Source organism: Cetorhinus maximus, chromosome 15, assembly GCF_964194155.1.
Source record: "Cetorhinus maximus chromosome 15, sCetMax3.hap1.1, whole genome shotgun sequence".
NCBI lineage: Eukaryota > Metazoa > Chordata > Chondrichthyes > Lamniformes > Cetorhinidae > Cetorhinus > Cetorhinus maximus.
Window position 1 is genome coordinate 102,507,438 of NC_135893.1, and position 21,810 is coordinate 102,529,247.

Below are 21,810 nucleotides of genomic sequence, written 5' to 3' on the forward strand. Positions count from 1 at the left end.
TTTTTCTCCTGTAGTATAAATAATTGTGATCATTTGAAATTTGACATTCTTGTATTTGTCCAGATGAGTGCAAGATGAAAATCTTCGGCAACTTGTCTCTCTTTTCAGCAATACTTGATTAAGATTCTTTGAATAGTATTTCAGAACGGACTTTTCATAGTAGACTTTTCCTGGTAGCACTGTAATCCCTGCCAGTTGTAATAAACGTTCCTGCTTATGGAGTTTATATCTTACTTCCACCTTGGTCAAAATCATAAGCAAAGGTCTAGAACTTATACTTTCAGCACTCTTGAAATGCAGTTTGTTAAAGGCAAATTATGTTTACCCAACTTGTTGAAGTTTTTGATGAGGTAACAGAGAGGGTTGATGAAGGCAGTGCATTTGCTATGGCGTATAGGTGCTTCCAAAGGCTTTTGACAACGTGCCCCATAATGAACTTGAGTGTACTCGGGAATCCAGGGAAACAGAATCTCGGAAGACAAGATTGAAACCCTGCAAAGTGGGCTGTCATTGAAGCCATCCGAGTGGGAGCGACTTTTGGAGGGAATTCCAAGGTGAGATGTTTGAAGGTGAAGTTTGGAAACCCTTGTGAGAAAGACTAAGTTTCAGTGAGATTAACTGACTCATAACGTAACAGACCTGAGAAAGATTGAGATAAACTTCAAGAGAATGTAGACAAGCTGGTAAAATGGGTGAGCATGTAGCAGATGAACTTTAATGCAGTGAATGATACATTTGGGTAGGAAGAACAAGGAGAGGCAATGTAAAGTAAAGGATACAGTTCTAAAGGGGAAACAAGAGCAGAGGGCTATGGGGAAAGGTGGCTGAGTGGGACTGGCTGAGTTTCTCTTGCAGGCTGCCAGCTTAACCACAACAGGTCAAATGGCCTACTTATGTGCTCTAACCTTTCAATAGCTATGAAAACTGTGTGAAGTTCTGGTTGCTATACCTGTATTATAAAAAGGATATATAGTGAGAGAGAGAGAGAGAGAGAGAGAGGGAGGGTGCAGTCAAGATTTACAAGGATGATACCAGAAATGCCTGGGTATACATATCAGGAAAGGGTTAACAAGATGAGTCTCTTTTCTCTTGAAAAAAGGCTGAGGGGTGACCTAATGGGGGTCTTCAAAATGATGAAAGGTTTTGATTGAGTGGATAGAGGGAAAATGTTTCCTCTTGTGAGGAAGAGCATAAATAGAGGTCTTCAATATAAGATGGTCACCAAGAAATCCAACAGGGAATTCAGAAACTTCTTTACCCGAAGAGTGGTAAGAATGTGAAACTCATTACCACAGGGAGTGGTTGAAACTAATGGTATTGACCATTTAAAGTGAAGCTAGACAAGGATTTGGGGGAGAAGGGGATAGACGGTTAGGATGGTAGATGTTGATGAGAAAAGATGGGAGGAGGCCCGAGTGGAGAAACATGTAATGGTGGAACGCGGAGCAAGGAACGTGTCACTGCTATGGTTGGCGCCAACATGGTCGGCGCTGGAAATCTGCTGCTTCTTGTGGTAGGAAAGTCCAAGAAGCCACATGGCTTTGCAAATGTCACAACACTACCCACACTGTATGAGGCTAACAAAACCACTGGATGTACCCCAGCATTTTTCAATGCAAAGCCCTAGCCTTTTGCAAGGCCAGGTCACTGGAAGGTGTGAACAAATTAAATAAGGATTTTTTTCACACATTTACAGCTTTACTGTGTTTTCATTTGGCATTTGAATCTGTTGTTTTTGACATAGACCGCGTTTGTTGGCATTTCAGGTTACATAGAGACGCATTCATGTGGGAATGGGGCCTCCTCAGCTATCACGAAGCTCTGCTTAACATGAATTTGGAGGTGGCACCCCTGGGGTTCACCTCATTGAGATTTTACTGTATATCCCATTAAGAAGGACTGTCAATGACCATCTTAGAGGGGTTGGCAGGCGGACTGTTGGATGAGGAGTACCTAAACTAAAGTTGTCCTAAAAAGATTGTGGAATTAATTATGTGCCATTTCATATATGCTAAATGTTGCTGGGGATGGATCACTGTTTTTCCTCAGCATTATATCTCTTTGATTTGGCTTCTTTCTAGAGTGTTTTGAGTGAGGCCAAAGAAAATTAGTTAATTTCCACAAAAGCAGTTGTGGAAACCATTTGAGGGTGGCACCTTGTCAAGAAAATCTGTTTACCAAATTGCATTACATTCTGCACAAAAAAGACCTACAAATACTTCTGTCACTGACCATTTCCTGTACGCACCCATCTCAAAATGAAGTGGCCAGAAAATGACCTTCTCCTTCCAGGACCTTCTCTTTCACTTAAAAGCAAAATTAGGTAGGTAGGTAATTAGCCACAGTCCATGAGGGACTCTCTCTCTCTCTCTATTAGAGAGCAACAATTGGTCATATGGCTTGAGGGGCACCATTCCATATCAAGCGTGAAACAGGTGAGGTGGCAGGTCCTAAGTCTACTTCAGCCGGAACAGGAATTGGACCCACGCTGTTGGTGTTATCCTGGACCACATGCTAGCCAACTGAGCTAACCAGCCCCCTACAATAATTACCGTGCTTCAAAATAATCAAACACACTGAGATTTTGATAGATACGGTGCGAAGTCAATTCAATTGTCATTTTCTTCTTTACAAAAAGCAGCAATTTTCCTCACATGCCATAGGTGGCAGTGGAATAATTGACACTGTTTTGTGAATTAAATTAAAACATTTTTCAAGCCGCCAGCTCTTCTACTACCTTGCCAAAGTCCAATTTCTCTTAATCTCTAGTTTGATCAAAGGGTACACATACCCAAAATGGGTTGTGACCTGACTTTGCTCTTTATGATTACTGACAGAACTGCTGGGTATTACCAACACTTTGGGATCTTATTTCCCAATTCCCCATGCCCTTTTTTTGCCTTTTCTCACTCAAAGATACAGACTCTCAGTGGGAGCACAGGAGACCCCATCGGTACCAGTGTAACTCCATTTAACCAAAAGTGTGCAATGTTGCCTGAGGGAGAGTCTACAGCCCACCTTTATTTACATTGATAAAACACATAAATACATATCTTGCCTGAAGACAAGATAATTACAGATGAGGAAGACCATTCAGCTCATCTTAGTTTATCATTTGAGCGATCCTATCATTCCCTCCCCATTTATGGCATTCAATTGTTTCTGACATAATTGCACCTTTAACTTAGAAAAGATGCTTAAAAGTGCTTGACAGAGGTACAATCAGAAAAAATAGCCACAGCCCATTAAGTGGGTTTTGCAAAAACTTTGGTCTTTAAGGAGAATCATAAAGAAGTGGTTGAGTGATTTAGGGAGGGAATTCCAGAACTTGGAATCCAAGTGACTACAGGCATTGCCACCAATGTTGGGCAAATATTGGGCCAAAGTTAAAGGATTGAAGAGTTCAATAGGAGGAAGTTTCTCAAAATAATGAGGACCATAAGATGTAGGTGTAGATGGGCAATTCGGCCCATCAAGTCTGCTCCGCCATTCAATGGGATCATAGCTGATGTGATAATCCTTAACTCCACTTTCCTGCCTTTTCCTCATAACCCTTGATTCCCTTACTGATTAAAAATCTGTCTATCTCAGCCTTGAATATACTTAACGACCCAGCATCTACAGCCCTCTGTGGTAAAGAATTCCACAGATTCACTACCCTCTGAGAAGAAATTCCTCCTCATCTCTGTCTTAAATGAGTGACCCCTTACTTTGAGATTATGTCCTCTGGTCCTAGACTCTCCCAGAAGGGGAAACAATCTCTCAGCATTCTATCCTGTCAAGCCCCCTAAGAATCTTATATGTTTCAATAAGGTCGTTTCTCATTCTTCTAAACTCCAAAGGGTACAGATCCAACCTACTCAACCTCTCCTCACAAGAAACTCCCTAGTGAACCTTCTCTGGACTGCATTCAATGTCAGTATATCTTTCCTTAGATAAGGGGACCAAAACTGTTCACAGTATTCTAGGTGTGTTCTAACTAGTGCCTTGTATAGTTTTAGCAAGACTTCCCTATTTTTATATTCCATTCTCTTTGAAGTAAAGGCCAACATTCCATTTGCCTTCCCTATTGCCTGCTGAACTTTATGTTAGCTTTTTGGGATTCATGCACAAGGATTCCCAAATCCCTCTGTGCTGCAGCTTTCTGCAATCTTTCTCCATTTAAATAATATTCAGCTCCTCTATTTTTCCTGCCAAAGTGCATAACCTCACATTTTCCCACATTATATTCCATCTGCCAAGTTTTTGTCCACTCACTCTGTAGACTCTGTGTCATCCTCACCACTTGCCTTTCCACCTATTTTTGTGTCATCCACAATCTTGGCGATAGTACATTCACTTCCCTTATCTAAGTCATTAATATATATTGTAAATAATTGAGGCCCCAGCAATGATCCCTGTGGCACTCCACTAGTTACAGGTTGCCATCCTGAAATTCCAACTCTCTGTCTTCTATTAGTTAGCCAATCCTCAATCCATGCAAATATACTACACCCAACACCATGGACTCTTATCTTATTAAGTAGCCTATGTGCGATACCTTATCAAACACCTTTTGGAAATCCAAATATATTACATCTACTGGTTCTTTTATCTATCCAGCTTGTTACCTCCTCAAAGAATTCTAATAAATTTGTTAGGCATGATTTCCCCTTCATAAAGCCATGCTGACTCTGCTTGATTATATTATGCATTTCTAAATGTCATGGTGATGAAGGGCGTTAGACACATGGATGAGAATTTTAAATTTGATGTTACGAGGGTTTGGAGACAATAGAGTCAATGCAGTTCAAGTCTGAGGGGGATGACTGAGTGGGACCTGATGCTGGGCAGATATGGGCAGAGATCTGGAGAGCCCAATGCTCACAGGAATGGAGGATGGGAGGTTGGTTGGGGGAGCATGGAAATCGTCGAGTTTGGAGGAGACAAAGAGACACATCATCTCCCAGAAACCTCCATTCTGAAAAGCCCTGGTTCTCCAGCTTTTTCACATAGCAAAGTCCAATACTGGCGATCAGCCTACCATCTCTCTACTGCACTACCTCCAGCTCTTGTACTGTATTTCTTAAGTGACTAGAACTGAATGCATATTCAACAAATGGCATGACCAGAACACTGTAATATTTGATCATTACCTTCTCTGACATGTTCTATCGTTTTGGTTATATAGTTCCACGTCCGTTTAGCTTTGTTGATTTCTGTTCTGCATTGGTTGGGTATATTTAGTATCAAATCCACCAAAACCCCTAGGTTTCCTTCAGCTTGTTGCTAAACAATTTCAACAACATTCATGAAGTACACATATCATCTATATTTCCATCCACTACATTTAATTTGCTATTGTGCTGCCCACTTACACATTTTGCATAACTCATTCTGTAATTTCTGAGCTGCCTCCTCCAATTCCATTGCCCCTCCTATAAGAATGCAGAAACAGGAGAAAGGCCATTCAGTCCCTCCAGCCGATTCGGCCATTCAATTAGATCACGGCTGTTCTGTACTTAATCCTGGCTTTGCTCCGTATCCCTTACCCATCTATAGTTTGGTTTCACCCGTAGATGCTTATAGAATTTAAGAGTACAAAAACTGGCCATTTGACCCGACTGGTTGGTCTCCGCCAGTGTTCATGTTCCACATGAGCTTCCTCCCGCCCTACTCTATCTAACCCTGACCACATAATCCATTCCCCCCCCCACCCCCCCCCCACCTCAAACTTCACATACTTATTCAGCAGTTGCCTAGAGTTTGTGAATCCAGGTCATTTATAAGTGTTCGCAACCATGACGTTTCCAGCTCTGATACCCTGAGATAAACCCCACTCATTGTGATGTCACACAGCTCGCAATAACCGACTGTTTTTCCTGTACTTAACTAGTCTTTAAAAAAAAACAAAAACAGAATTACCTGGAAAAACTCAGCAGGTCTGGCAGCATCGGCGGAGAAGAAGAGTCGATGTTTCGAGTCCTCATGACCCAAGGGGTCATGAGGACTCGAAACGTCGACTCTTTTCTGAGGACTCGAAACGTCGACTCTTTTCTTCTCCGTCGATGCTGCCAGACCTGCTGAGTTTTTCCAGGTAATTCTGTTTTTGTTTTGGATTTCCAGCATCCGCAGTAGTTTTTTGTTTTTAAAAAAAAAACCCCAGCAAAACCATAAATAGTTCTGGGGTGTCTCCAGTTGAGTTCAGTGCATTAATAGAATATGGGGCATCCGATCTATTTAATGTACCTCATATGAAGACAGGCTTTTTTATTATATAAATGTACAGGGGACCACAAGACATTTTGTGGGAGCAGCATTTGACGATGTAATTTGGGGGCTGGACAGGGTTCAGGACCAGGACCAGTGAAAACAATTACACATCCAAATCCAAATGACAACAGCTTTGGGGAGGGGGGAGTGTGGGGGGAGGGAGAGTGTGGGGTGTGGGGGGGGAGTGTGGGGGGAGGGGAGGGGGGAGTGTGGGGGGGGGGAGGGGGCAGTTTTGGGGGGGGGGGGAGGGGGGAGTGTTGGGGGGGGAGGAGGCCAGCTGCAGCCAGGGAGCAGGACAGTCTGCCATGGGCCGCTCTATATAACTCTGGGAAGTTAGTGAGGGGAGGGTTCGACCTGTCGACATTCCCATTGCCTCCTGAGACCGAGCCGCACCCCCCCAGTCGGACTGATTGAGGGATCAATCAGGTTGAAGAGAAGTCACTCGTTACCGAACCGGGTTCACTCTGGATCAGCGGATCGAGGAGGAGGTGTCAGGAGGAGGAGGAGGAAGTGCAAATTAAAGAAAGCGACAATGGCGGCGCAGGCGGAGGAGTCCATTTTCCACAGAGCCCACTGCCGGCGCTTCAAGGGGCTGAGGGAAGGTGAGAGCGCGAGCCCGAGCCCGAGCCCGCGCACGCGCACCGTGACCTAGAACCCGCTGGCGGCTCTTTCTCGCGTGGGGGGGCCCCTTCCAGAACCCGGTGACGTCTCGCTTCCCCCTCCTCGCGCTCTCAGAACCCGCTGACGTGCATTCCCGCCTCTCCGCCCAGGTGTTGTCCGTTAGGCTTTGAGGAGTGAGGAGAGGGGGAGGGGAGACGGACAATTACCTCAGAGCGGCCGGGGGGCGAACCTCTGGTCAGCTTGTACCCCTCGGGGTGGGGAAAGGGACCCCGAGGTTGGGTTTAACTCGAGCAGGGATTCTGCCGTTCGTCCTTCTGACGATATATTATTTTTATTTATATATATGATTTTTATATATGAGGGAGGGCAGGACCGGCGCCAGTCGGCATAAAAACATCGGCCTACAAAGTTGTTGATGAGCAGAAACTTGCCGCCGAGTGTGGGCCAGCGAATAGCTGTGAGTGAGCGCCCGGCCAGGCCCGGCCATCCATCCGAATAGGTGCATCTTAGTGCAGGAGTCTTAATGGGGAAATTTACTTTAATGCGAATTGATAAGTTTAAATTAATCACATTTTGGGTGGGGGGTGGGGGGGGGGGGTGGTGTTTGGAGGTTTGATCACATGACATCGGTCACCTGCCATATCTGCAGATGTTTATTGCATTTCACTTTATAAAGATTTTATTGCATTTATAGTTTTAAAGATTGGGTCCCCCCCCACGTTGTGATTCGCTATTTTTTGTTTTGATGGGAAGGAAACTCTTTCGAGTTATCAACAGTCACAGATTGCAACTCTTTCGAGTACAATCACAGTTCTTGGTTTCCAGGAGTGGGACATGAACCCACAACCCTCTGATTCAAAGGCGAGGGTGCTATGAACTGAGCCACAGCTGACACCTCTGATGGGAAGGAAAGGTTGAACTGGCAGGAGCTGGTTTTGAACCGGGATAACTGGATTCTGCTGGAGCCAACTGGTTAACACTGTAATTCTACTGGTTAACACTGTAATTCTACTGGTTAAGACTGTAATTCTACTGGAATCAGGCTCCCAGTTGCACCTGTTGGCACCTGCACTTTTCAGCCGACTTCAGCTGGAACCAGTTCGTTCACCTGTTGTCAGTTCTTTACTAAAACCAGTGAAAACATCTCTCCATCATCCCCTCCAGCTGCCTACCTTTCCCTCTCCCTCAGTGACCCTCTGCCAGCAGCAGTTGTGTGAGAAGTTTTGATAGTCGGGAGGACACTAGTCACACTGGAGGTGGGAGGAACTTGCATTCCATCAGTAAACACACTTGAGGGTCGCACCAATAACTAACAGCAAAAGAACCAGAAAGAAAATGAGTACTTTAAACTTAATGAGTTGTCACAATCTGCCACACGCTACCTGAAAGGTAATGGGAGCAGAATCAGTTGTAACTTTCAAAAGGGCATTGAATGTATACTCTTCACATATTTAAAGCAAAAATTGCAGATTATGGGGTAACTTCATATCTAATTGGATAGATTTCTGTAAAAACCAGTGCAGGCATGAGGGACCCAATGGCAGTCTCCTGTGCTAAGATCTGAGCTGCTGACTGTATTGTCTAGATGTATTTCCCATTCTGGGAAACTCCTTAAAAATGAAAAAAGCTTCTTGTAAAAAAAAACGAGGGAAAAATATTTTTCCTTCCTGTCTCTTTTTGTTAATCCAATTTTTTTTTTTATTTCTGTTTTTATACATGATGTGATTTAATTCCCCCACTCAGTCACCCTCTTTCCTGGCCTTGCCTATTTATTTCTGAGTCCTTTAATTTTATCCATTTAAAGAGATAGACAATTGTGCACTATGCCGCTCTGTTGCCCTTGCTGTACTTTATCAGCTCGCAATTTCAACAATTTACCAGGGCAAAATGTTTTTGAGCTGAAGAGTTCAGGAAAAATCTTAACTGGGTGTACTGTGAGATGCCCTGTTCCAGCAAATTGCACCTCATTCATTGAACTTTGTACAAAGCTAAGGCAAATGCTCTGGAATGACATCTTTAACTTATTGGACTGATAGTTCACAGTCCATAATAACAAAAGGTGATGTTGGGAATGCAGCGCATGCTCTGCAGGAACTCGCCAAGGCTCCTTAGACAGCACCTTCCAAACTCACGGCTGCTACCATCTAGAAGGACACGGGCAGCAGATACATGGGAACGCCACCACCTGGAAGTTCCCCTCTAAGCCACTCACCATCCTGACTTGGAAATATATCGCTGTTCCTGGGTCAAAATCCTGGAACTCCCTCCCTAACAGCAATGTGGGTGTACCTATGCCATATGGACTGCAGCAGTTGAAGAAGACAGCTCATCAACACCTCCTCTAGGGCAATTAGGGATGGGCAAAGCCCACATCCCATGAGTGAATAACAAAAAAGGCATGAATGAGGGTTTTAGCAGCAGATGAGTGGAAAAGGGCAAAGTCAGGCAATGTTACAGAGGTGCAAATAGGCGACCTTAGTGATGGCATGAATATGAGGTTGGAAACACACCTTGGGATAAAATGTGACTCAAGGTTGCGAGCAGACTAGTTTAATCTCAGACTGTTGCCAGGTAGAGGGCTGGAATTGGTAGCCAAGGAATAGAGTTTGGAGCAGGGACTGAAAAAAAAATAGCTCCGTCTTCCCACTATTTAATTGGAAGAAATTTCTGCCCATCCCTCACTGGAATTTATTATTACTTTTGTTTAATTTGTTGCATATTTAGTGTTTTGGTGCTCTTTGTTTCAAAAGCAGACAATTTTGTGCATAAAATGCCCCCAATAAATATTTGTAAAGCTACCCTGTATCGTACAATTCAAATAGCTTACAATAACGTGAGTCCTGTGAGTAGTAAGCTATTGTGGTTTTGGGATGTGAGAACAATTCCATTCTTGGTTGCAGCAAAAATTGCCAGGGAGGATATCATTTGATACAGTAATTCCTCAATTAGCGTTGTAGTTGCATTCCTGAAAAGTGCAATATCAATTGAAACGACGTTAAGCGAATCACATTTCTCATTACAACCAATGTAAAAGCTTTAGTTAAGTTCTGAGGGACCTTTTTCCGTGAGGAAAAAAATCATTAAAACTTTATAGCCTATAAGTTTAAATACTATATACTGTTGCTAAATTACTACATTTGTGGACAAAATAACTTTTAAATTAAAATTTTAAAATATAAAAGAAACATGCAAAGCATTTCTACTTGCCCCCAACTCCCCGTCACTCCTGCCAATCATGCTCCCCGACCCTTTTGCTGGCTGCCTCTCCTGCTCCTATTGGCCGACCCTGCTGTTCATTGCTTCCCTCTCCCGAACCCTTGCTGTGAGTGAGGGCTTGGAAGATGAGCAGTGAGACGCAGGATGCAACCTATGGAGTGAGAATAGCTTTTGAGTTGCAGGGTCATGGGGGTGAGCCACAAGTTTGAGAGGTGACGAGTGGGAATGTTGGCAGCAAGCGGGAGGCTTGATTTGGAACTGGAGGGTCGGCGAGTGGGAGAGGCTTCTCCAAAATGGTGCTGATTGGGCTCCGCGACCCTGCATCTCTCCTGGCGTGAAACAACATTAATGCGAACCCACAACGGTAAATGCAAATACCAGCTCCATTAAAAACACAATGTTAAATTGAAATGACTTAAAACGGTCAATTTAAAACAAAGACTTACTGTATTTTAATAACATAATACAATTCTTACTTAAATGAAATAAAAGCATATGGGGGAAAGAACAGGGAAATGGGAGTGGAGTCAACAAACTTTTATGAATAATGAGTACTGACAGGCATGATGAATTGTATGGCTACCACCTGTGGTTACGTCGATTTTATGATTGTTATCTTTAGTTCACAAATAATCATTCTGAGCGATTGGGATCCATCTGTAAAAGTGGAATTGGAATATCAGATCAACGATGAGCTGTAAGTGTTTCCACTAAGGGACTGGAGTAATGAGTGGGTTATGGTCAGCCTCAGAATGGTAATATATTTATTTTTTTCTCAGAGTGTTGTGATCTGTCCTACATGTATCAATTGTATGTTGGTACTTTGGTTAGTCTTTTTCATATTCGTGAATTTCATATTAGTGATTTAAAAAAAATTGGACTTGCACATGGAGGCAGGAGAAATAGCAGAGGTATTAAACGAGCACTTTGGATCTATCTTTGTAAAGGGAGAAGATGCTATCTCCAAGGTGGGCGAGGAAGTAATTGGTAATACTAGAAGAATTTACAATTGAGAAGGAGGTGTTAGAATGGCTATCTTTACTTAAAATAGATAAGGTACGAGAACCGGATGAGGTGCATCTAAGGATACTGAAGGAAGTGAGAGTGGAAATTGCAGAGGCATGAGTGATAATCTTCCAGACTTCCTTAGACACAGGGGTGGTGTCAGAGTACTGGAGAATTGCGAATGTTACACCGTTGTTCAAAAAGGGGTGCAAGGATAAAGCTGGCAACTGCAGACCAGTCAGTTTGACTTCAGTGGTAGGGAAACTTCTAGAAACTATAGTTCGGGACAAAAGTCAATAGTCACTTAGACAAGTGCAGGATAGTTAAGGAAAGCCAGCATAGATTCAGCAAGGGAAAATCATGTTTAACTAACTTGCTGGAGTTTTTAAGGAGGTAACAGAGAAGATTGATAAGGGAAATGCTGTTGATGTAGTGTATATGGATTTTCAGAAGGCATTTGATACAGTGCCACACAACAGACTTATGAGCAAAATTCTAGTTCATTGAATAAAAGGGAAAGTAGGCACATGGAAAAAATAAATGGCTGAGTGGCAGGAAGAGTAACAAAGAGTAGTGATAAATGGCTGTCTTTCAGATTGGTGGAAGGTTTGTAGTGGAGTTCCCCAGGGGTCAATGTTCTTTCTGATATATATTAATGATCTACCCTGTTGTGTTTAGGACACGATTTCAAAATTTGCAGATGATACGAAGATTGGAAATGTTGTCAACTGTGATAAGAATAGTTTTGAACTTCAAAAGGACGTAGACATATTGATGGATTGGGCAGGCAAGTGGCAGATGAAGTTCAATGCAGAGAAGCATGTGGTGATTAATTTTGGCAGGAAGAATATGGAGACAGTATAAGATAAAGGGAGAAACTCTGAAGGAGGTGCAAGAACAGAGGGACCTCGCTGTATATGTACATAAGTCATTGAAGATGGCAGGGGATGTTGAGAAAGCAGTAAATAAAGCATGTAATATCTTAGGCTTTATTAATAAGGGTACTGAGTACAAAAGTAAGGAGGTCATGTTGAACTTGTATAAGACACTAGTTAGGCCTCATCTGGAGTACTGCGTCCAGTTCTGGGCACCACACTTGAGGAAGGATGTGAAGGCATTGGAGAGAGTACAGAGGAGATTCACAAGAATGATTCCAGGGATAAGGAACTGTAGCTATGAGGATAGATTGGAGAGATTGAGTCTGTTTCCCTTGGAAAAAAGCAGGCTGATAGAGGTATTCAAGATCCTGAGAAGTATGGACAGGGTAAATAGTGAGAAATTGTTCCCATCAAGAACTAGAGAAAGCAGATTCAAAATAATTGGCAAAAGGAGTATAAGTGAGGTTAGGAAAAGTTTTTTTCACCCAGAGGGTGGTTGGAGTCTGGAACAAACTTCCTAAGAGGGTGTTGGAGGCAGGTTCGATCGAGGTATTCAAAAGGGAATTGGACTGCTACCTGAAAAGAGCAAATGTTTAAGGTTACGTGGATAAGGCAGGGGAGTGGGACTTGGTAGGATGCTCTTTCAGAGAACCAGTGCCGACTTGATGGGCTGAATGGCCTCCTTCTGCACTGTAAAGTTTCTGTGATGCTAATTTATTGTCACATCTGTAGAAATAAACAAAAACTTGATTAACTTAAACCACAAACCGTGAGAAGAGAAACAAACAAGTACTTATTGGTCAAGTAAGGGTTGTGCCTTGCTGTGGGAATTCAGTTGAACCACGCATAGAATTGTGGTGTATCATTCTCATTTACTATCATTAAATTAGAATCGGTATGTTTGTTTTATGGCGTTAGCCAAGCTGAAAAGGTTTGGCTAATATTTTGTCCTATATAGTTCTCCCTTAACAAAGGAATGTTTTCAGAAACTTGCTATTTGTTGTTAGTGTTGTCAGCTTGGCAGCTGCTAATGCTCTCGCCTCTGAGTCAGATGATTGTGATTTCAAACCCCACCATGTTTATAAGCGCTTGGTTTAAGCAGCCACTTAAGTACAGTACTGAGAGAATGCTGCGCGGTGGTGGAATTCTTTGAATGAGACAACGTGCCACAACCCTATTACCCTTTTTGGGTAAATATAACCTGTCTTGCAGTACTATTAGAAGAACAGGAGGTTCCCCTGGCATCAACATTCCTCCTTCAACCAACAACTCCAGTAGCATCATCTGATCATTCATAACCATCGTGTTGGAGGAGGGATGTTTAATATTGACCCCAAAATTTCTCCAACCTCTGGTTACTCTGCCCTCAGTTTACCTGCTTTCCTGGTTAGCCTTGAGTATCTTGGAACTTTTTTGCACAACGGCTGCTGTTAGAAAACCACGAGCAAAGATATTCACCCATTTGGAGGGGTGTGGTGGGCGAGGCAACTTTTATAAGGAAATTGCATTAACATTTGTAGATGTCAAATGGTCAGAATGTCTTGTGATCAAACTTCTAGAAATTCCATATACATAAATGATTATTCCTTCTCTGGTTTCTTACAATTGTTCCTGTTGTAACTATTCTGGACAAGTTTATTAATGACATTTTGTAATTTAACAGATTCTGGATTAGTGCCAGAAACAACATGAAAATCTTTACATAAGTGATCTAAATTATTTGAACAAAATAAACCCACTGGATATTTCACTAGACAATAACTACAGCTATGCAGGCACTTGAGTAATTTTTCTAGAAGCATTTAATATGTTTATCATTTGCCAATTTTAACTATTCCTTGTACATAATTCACATTATGTACTATAACTAATCTTAGCAAACCTATGTGTATTGCATAAAGAAGCCATATTTATATTCAATTCTAATCCTGCAAGAGTAAGTGTATTTTCCTTTAAGTGGAGAATGAAGCAATGGTGGAAGTACTATGTGTTTTTTGTTACAGTTTGTCAGAGTGGTCTGGTACTGGAAATGAAATGCTGCAGGAGGAAGAGATGCAGGAGTTAGATAGGTTAGCTGTAGACAAAGATGTAGTGCTGGAAAAATTGGTAGAACCCAAAGCGGAAAAGGCACTAGGGTCTAATGTATTTTCCTTCCAGAGAGGGAATAGCAAAGGCTCTGACTACAATCTTTTCAAGCATCCTTGGATATGAAGTTTGTGGCAGATGACTGTAGGGTTGTCAATGTAAAACCTCTGCTCAAATGTGAAGAAAGAGATAAAGAAAGTAACTTTAAACCAAGAAACCTAACATCAGTTATGGGCAAACTTCAAGAAGCGATGATAATGTAGGATAAAATTAATGCTCCCATAGAAAAAGGGAAGTTAATTGAGGCTACTCAATATGGATCTGTAAAAGCTAACTCATGTCTGAGAAAGATCTTTGAAGAAATAAGTGAGCTTATTGATAAAGCAAAAGTTTTGATTTTAAAATTCTCATCGTGTTTTCAAACCCCTCCGTGGCCTCACCCCTTCCTTTCTCTTGTACCACCTCCAGCCCTGCAACCCTTAGATATCTGTGCTCCTCCAAATCTGGCCTCTTTGTGCACCACCAATTTTAATCGCTTCGTCATTGACATTCATGACTTCAGCTGCCAAGACCCTAAGCTCTGGAATTTCCTCCCTAAACTTCCCAGATCGCCACGATTCCTCTTTTAATAAATTCCTTAAAACCTACCTCTTTCACCAAGCTTCTGGTTACCTGTCTTAATATTTTAACAATGCTCCTGTGAAGCACTGTGGGGCATTTTACTGTATTAAAGGAACTATGTAAACACTTGTGTTGTGCTTCATTCTCCACTTATAAAGGAAAATACACTTACTCTTGTAGGATTAGAATCGAATATAAATATGGCTTCTTTATGCAGTACACATAGGTTTGCTAAGATTAGTTATAGTACTTGATGTGAATTATGTACAAGGAACAGTTAAGATTGGCAAATGGTAAACATATTAAATGCATCTAAAAAATTACTTAAGTGCCTGCATAGCTGTAGTTACTGTCCAGTGAAATATCCAGTGGGTTTATTTTGTTCAAATAATTTAGATCACTTCTTATGTAAAGATGTTGTTTCTGGCACTAATCCAGAATCTCAGTTAAATTACAAAATGTCATCAATAAACCTGTCCAGAATAGTTTCAACAGGAGCAATTGTAAGAAACCAGTGAAGGAATAATCATTTATGTATATGGAGTTTCTAGAAGTTTGATCACAAGACATTCTGACCATTTCACATCTACAAATGTTAATGCTATGTTAAAGGTTGAACATTTGAAAAGGTGCTATGTTATAGGTTTGTCAATTTAAAATTAAGGCACAAGGATTAAAGGGAATGTGACGCCATGGATAGACAGTTGGCTAAAGATCAGAAAACTGAGAGGGTGATTACTGAATATATTTGGACGGGAGGGATCTGAACAGTGGTGTCCATGAAGTGATTGTTGCCACCTCTTCTCTATATAAATGATCTGAAATATCAAAATTTGTAGGCGATACAAAGACGGAGTTTTGTTAACAGTGAAGAACATTAAGTGACTTCAGGAAGACAGACAAATTAGTAAATTGGGATGATAGCTGCCTATAGTGATAATTAACACACAGATGTGATGGGAAGTGTTCCACAAGGATGAACAAGGAGGGGAAATGTACCCAATAGTAGTATTTAAAAGTGGAGGAACAGAGAGACTTAGTGATTCTGGTACAATTCTTTAAAAGTGGGAGGACACATCGATTCCGTAAAATACATGGTATCCTAGGTTAGACCAGGGTACAAAAGGATAGAGGTAATGCTGAATCTATACAAATCATTGGTTAGACTGAAGATAAACCAATGGATGGGAATTTCCTCATGGCTGCCTCTGCCCCACCTTTTTAACATTGTGGGATAAGTTTCTGCTAAGGTAGATGGAATGGTGCGGGGGTGGGGTGGGGACAGTACGTTGCTGTCTGAAGTGATCATGCACGCCCAGGGCGCAGTGGCCCAACAATTTCTTGTTGGGCACTAGTGTTATTCCTGCCCATAGAAATATTTTTAAACAAAGTAAATAATAAGTTTACCTTTCTGGCCCTTTTCTGCTTGCTAAGTTTTCCTGGGAAGGCTGGCACTCTGCACTGACCTCACAGCTACAGGTTAAAATATAGTCAGAATCTGATTTACATCAGATTGTGGTGTTTGAGTGACAGTGAGGCCATCGACAGCTTGGAACCAGGGTCTCATGCCTGAAACATGCCTGTTAAAATGCTTGGAGTGTGAGAGAAGCTTGGCTTCAGCAAGTGCCACACTGCCAATATCTTAATCAGCATACGGGCTGCACTTGTTGAATACAGTGGGAGAGGGGTTAAAATTGGGGCTACAGTGACAACTATCACATATCTCCATTCTTCATAGTATTAAAAACAATGATGGTAATTTTAACCTTCAGTGATGGTGCAAAGTGAGTGATATAAGATCAGCCACTCATTATATCCCCTGCACAATTTTCCTATTGACTTTAATCAGGCAGGATGTGTAAAGGGCGGGGTGTATAATGGACAGCTGTTCTGTTTTCACCTATTTTACGCATCAATTCATTCCAATAAGTGATGCTCCAGAAAGCCAGTTGATCAAGGATAGTACTGGTGCCAATCTTTACTCAATCTTCCATTTATTTACAAAGTGAAACATTCCAAATATATACCTCCTAACTCAACCACATAGTTTTAGTAAGTGTATCTTTATGTATGCTCAAGTGAAACCCAATTAATGTCCTCCACTTGCATATAGTTAAACAGATTTGATATACAATTAACACTTTTTAAAGTATGGGATGACCTTTAAAGGCACTCTGATCATTCAGCAGAAAGCATATTTTTTGTGATTTTTTTTTTTGAAAATATACTTTATTCATAAAATATCTGAAAGAACATTACAAAGCATTTCTAAATTGCCATCACAAAGTGCAATCAGATTCAACTTTTACACATGGATCACGAGGTGCTTCAATACAATCAATGAAATATTACAATCATTTCAATATGGTCATTACAGACAGTCAGACAACTTCAATACCATTGCACTTTCAACATATATCATACATTTATTGTGAGCCGTACAGCTCGAGAAGCCTATACCTTTCCTAGCCCCTCAGTGCACTATGGCAGAAAGGTCTTAGACAGCAACCTTTCCCCATTGCGCCTTTGCGGCGGCTGCCCCAAGCTTTATTGCGTCCCTCAGCACGTAGTCCTGGACCTTGGAATGTGCCAGTCTGCAACACTCGGTCGGGGATGACTCTATGCACTGGAAGAGCAACAAGTTTCGGGCAGACCAAAGAGTGTCTTTTACCGAGTTGATGATCCTCCAGCTGCAGTTGATGTTTGTCTCGGTGTGTGTCCCTGGGAACAGCCCATAGAGCACAGAGTCTTGTATCACAGCACTGCTTGGGATGAACCTCGACAAAACCACTGCATCTCTCTCCAGACCTTCTTTGCAAAGGCACATTCCACAAGGAGGTGAACAACGGTCTCTTCCCCATCACAGCCACCTCGAGGGCAACGTGCAGAGAGGGTGAGACTCCTGGTGTGTTGGAAGGATCTGACAGGGAGGACCTTTCTCACCACCAGTCAAGCTACGTCTTGGTGCTTGTTGGACAGTTCTGGTGATGAGGTATTCTGCCAAATTACTTTGACAGTCTGCTCGGGGAACCATCCGACAGGATCCACCATCTCCTTTTCCCACAGGGCCTCTAAGACGTTACGTGCCGACCGCTGCCTGATGGACTTGTGGTCAAAGGTGTGGTCCGCATACATTTTTCCACGAGGGACAGGTGGTACGGCACGGTCCAACTACTTGGAGCGTTCCGCGGCAGCGTGACTAGACCCATCCTTCGCAACACCAGGGACAGGTAGAACCTCAGCAGGTAATGACACTTGGTGTTTGTGTACCGAGGGTCTACGCACAGCTTGATGCAGCCGCACACACAGGTGGCCATCAGGATGAGGGCAATGTTGGGCACGTTTTTCTCCCCTTTATCTCGAGGCTTGTACATCGCATCACTGTGGACACGATCCATTTTCGACCTCCAGATAAAGCGAAAGATGGCTTAGGTGCTCCCCATTGTGCAGGAGTGAGGAATGGGCCAGACCTGCGCCACGTACAGCAACACTGAGAGTGCCTCACACCTGATGACCAGATTCTTACCCTCAATGGAGCAGGAGTGTCGCTCCCACGTGCCCAGTTTTCTTTCCACCATAGCCACTCGCTCCTTCCAGTTTCTAACGCATGCCCCGGTTTGTCCGAACCATATCCCCAGCAGCTTCAGGCCGTCTGACCTGACGGTGAAGAGGACAAAGGATCGGTCAGCCCAGTTCCCAAAGAACATGGCCTCGCTCTTGCCACGATTTACCTTGGCTCCTGAGGCCAGTTTGAACTGGCCGCAGATGTTGGTCAGTCTGCGCGCTAACAGCGGATCCAAGCAGAAGACGGCGACATTGTCCATGCACAGGGAGGCTTTGACCTGAGTGCCTCCACTGCCTGGGATTGTCACTCCTCTTATGCCTGGATCCTTCCTGATGGACTCAGCAAAGGGTTCTATACAACACACAAACAGGACAGGGGAGAGAGGGCAGCCCTGCCTGACTCCAGATTTAATTGGAAAGCTTTCTGATTCCCACCCGTTGAGACTGTGCTACTCATGTTAGTGTGGAGTAGTTGGATCCAGTTGCGGATTCCCTCTCCAAACCCCATTTTGGAGAGCACATCCACCATGTAGGTGTGTGATATTCTGTCAAAGGTTTATGTGATTAGTCATGAAATATTATTGCCGCCTTTTGCCCAACAGCGCTCCCCAGTCAGGCCCATTTGACTGAGAATCAATAAACTGCCTTCAAGTGATGGTTGCTTGAATATTCTCAATGTTATGTTGTAGTGAATAGATTTATATTTTGGCTTTTATCACATTTTTAGTTCATTTCTTTGTTCTCCTTCCTTTTGGTTTTCTGCACTATCCACTTTGCCCAGACAGCAACCCAGGTCTTAGCCATTGTCATCTTGTAATCTGCCAGATGGAGGGATACTAAAGAGGCCCAGGATGACCGTGCTCATCCTCGCCTTGTGTGCTGATGGTATCTAGAATTTGGTTTGTGCAGAATTGCAGATTTTAAGTTGCATGTCTGTGGGGCTCAGTATACTGGAGAACCAATTTGCTTTGCCACTCTCCTTTTCGTATAAAAGCAGTTTTATATAAAAAAAAATAATAATTCCACTGCACCTGTTGTGAGGCAGATTGATCCTCAGTATTGGTACTGTCTCATCCAATTCTGTTTCTAATCAATTTGTTTTGTCAGCAATCCTCTTGCACAAAAAGTGATTTGATGACATTTCGGTTTTATTGCTTTCATCTCTTTCTAGTTCAATCGCTGATTGATTTTTTTTTCAGTGTATAAGTGGAGATGTATCTGAAGGGATTTGGTGGTTTTTATAAAACTTCTGAAGCAGCAAAAATTTAGTAGAAATGCAGATTGGTCTTGATAGCTTTAGTTTCAATGGGGATGATTTTGTAAATGGGACAAATTCATTTGTATTTAAGTGTCCCAGGTGATGGGTTTCAGAGTTGTCTGGTTTGCTTCTATATGATGAAATAATTATTTATTAAAATAAATGAGTATCACATTTGATTGTGATGTTCTTAAAAGACTTGGGAAAGAGTTTAAATCAAGAATGATCTCTAGGGTCATAATTGTAATAAATTAGTCGGAGGGTGCTAGCACTGAGCATTGAAAATATTGTAGTGCACCCAACTGCTTTGGTCTATAAAATATTCTATTCCCTGATCTCCTGTAACATCGCGCATAGTTAGTGTGGAGTCTGAAGCATAATTGTGATGTTTCACTGCTAACACGGCCTGTCATTTTTAGTACAGCTGGCTAGTTACTCTATGTGGGAATCTAGGAGATCATAGCAGCTTATAAATCCCTAGGATGATTTAGAGTCAGTACACCGCTTGTAACCTTCAGATTCTATGTCGGAGCTCAGAATGAAATGCTTGGCTTTCTTCCCCTCATTAAGGTTGCTTTGCACCTATGCATAAATAGGATATCAAGTGTGTCACAAACCCATGCTGAACTCTAGGAATTTTTAAATATGATGTTGGATGTCCTGCGACATTGTTTGCGATGAGTGGGAGGAAATGCTGTTTTATACCAGTTGGGTATATTATGCCTTGTAATGTACATCTTAATCAAGGCAACTGATGTACAGTGCCTCACCAAGTAAAATTTCATTTTTATTATTTGGTATTCTGAAAATTATACTCATACTTTCAGGATCAAACTGTTCATTTTTCTGTGAAAATTGTAAATGAATGACCTTGATTATTTATTGTAAGACTCTTTAACCATGCATTCAATTTTTACTTCTTGCCTTATCTAAGCCATGTTGGTAAACTATGATCAGGATGATGTTTGTAATCTAGTTTATTACTCTAAGGAGGGGGAGCTTGTGAAATTTAGTTCTATTGGGAGGGGTGGTGGTGTTGGTGTGGGGAGGTGGACATAGCAGAAATCTGTGGCCCTGAGGTTTTGCATCAATGTAGTGGGAATCAATTGTAGTTTATAATCTGAAAAATTTCTTCAGGAGATTTAAACATTCCCTTATCCCCGCCATTCCATGAATTAGAATATTTTTGTGTTAAAAGTTTAAACTAGGCACAGGCTGCTTGGTCTTTGTGGAACCTTCTAATGAAAAACTTTCAGAATTCGGTTTTGGTTTGCTTCTTGTTTGAAGGAGAAGCTCACAGCATGAGGAAAGGATGATTAAAATATTTTTATTAACAGCCATTGATTTTAAATTTAACTACTTTTTTAATCCAATTGAAAGTGGAATACATAATGGACAGGCTTTTCTGAAGTTCCATTGCACAACCTGTTTTAATTCTCAATTATTTTAGACAATTTGCAAGAACAACAATGCCTTAAAACATTTACTTTTAAAATCTGTCTTTTAGATGCCTTTTTATCTGAAGGCCCACTCAAGGGTCCCCTTTCCACCAGATTTCTTGGATATGCTAGAAACTTGGCTACCTTCAAGTTCTCCCTTCCCCTGTTTACTGCAACATTGGGACCACAGAAATTATCAGAGTTTTCTTTGTATCTGCTGCTGAAACTCCTGCATTCTCCGATGGGTGGGTGCATCCAACAAGCAACCCAGGTCCTACTGTGAAAAGGACTGGCATTGAAAATTGTCATTAACCAATTGAACTCCTTTCTTTCTACGACATTCCACAGAGCAGTATACCTTATATGCATACCAGACACTAAAAGCAACTCCTTAATTTTGGTAATCAATATAGTGGAAAGAAATAGGTCACCTTTTTCGAGTTTCTTCCCTTAAGTCTCAGTGAAGTACCTTGGGATTTATTTTTCCTATGCTAGAGGCACTCTGTAAATGCGAGCTGTTGATTAAGTGTTTTTGGAGTTGTTAACAATTATTTTTTAATTCATTATATGGATCACTGCTTCATGAAAGATTATATTAGGATTAGTATTTACAACTGGGAGGCAGGACATTGATTTAGCACTTACAATTTATTCTAATTTCTCAGAAAATAAGTAGAACATTGTAAGCCTTTCAAAATGAGGAACATGCATTAGAAGATTCAGGATTATATCATTAAAGGGTTTCAAGGAAGAGACCATACTCTGTTTAGAGATTTAGAACACGAGTACAGAATTTAAATTTGGGCATTTGGACCATTAAAAGGTGACTATTAAAAACCTGGTACAAGTTGTGTGGATGGATCTTTCAATT

The 21,810-nt window shown here is 41.8% G+C and overlaps 1 protein-coding gene across 1 annotated transcript in view; it reads left to right on the forward strand.

Moving 5' to 3' along the window:
• The first annotated feature begins 6,492 nt into the window (after positions 1-6,492).
• The window catches only part of cpped1 (calcineurin-like phosphoesterase domain containing 1), a 232,790-nt gene continuing 217,472 nt past the window's right edge, over positions 6,493-21,810 (forward strand). Inside the window, exon 1 of the mRNA XM_078559130.1 lies at positions 6,493-6,854. Within this exon, the coding sequence (XP_078415256.1) occupies positions 6,785-6,854 (70 nt within the window). The 5' untranslated portion in view covers positions 6,493-6,784. The remainder of the gene's footprint in view (positions 6,855-21,810) is intronic.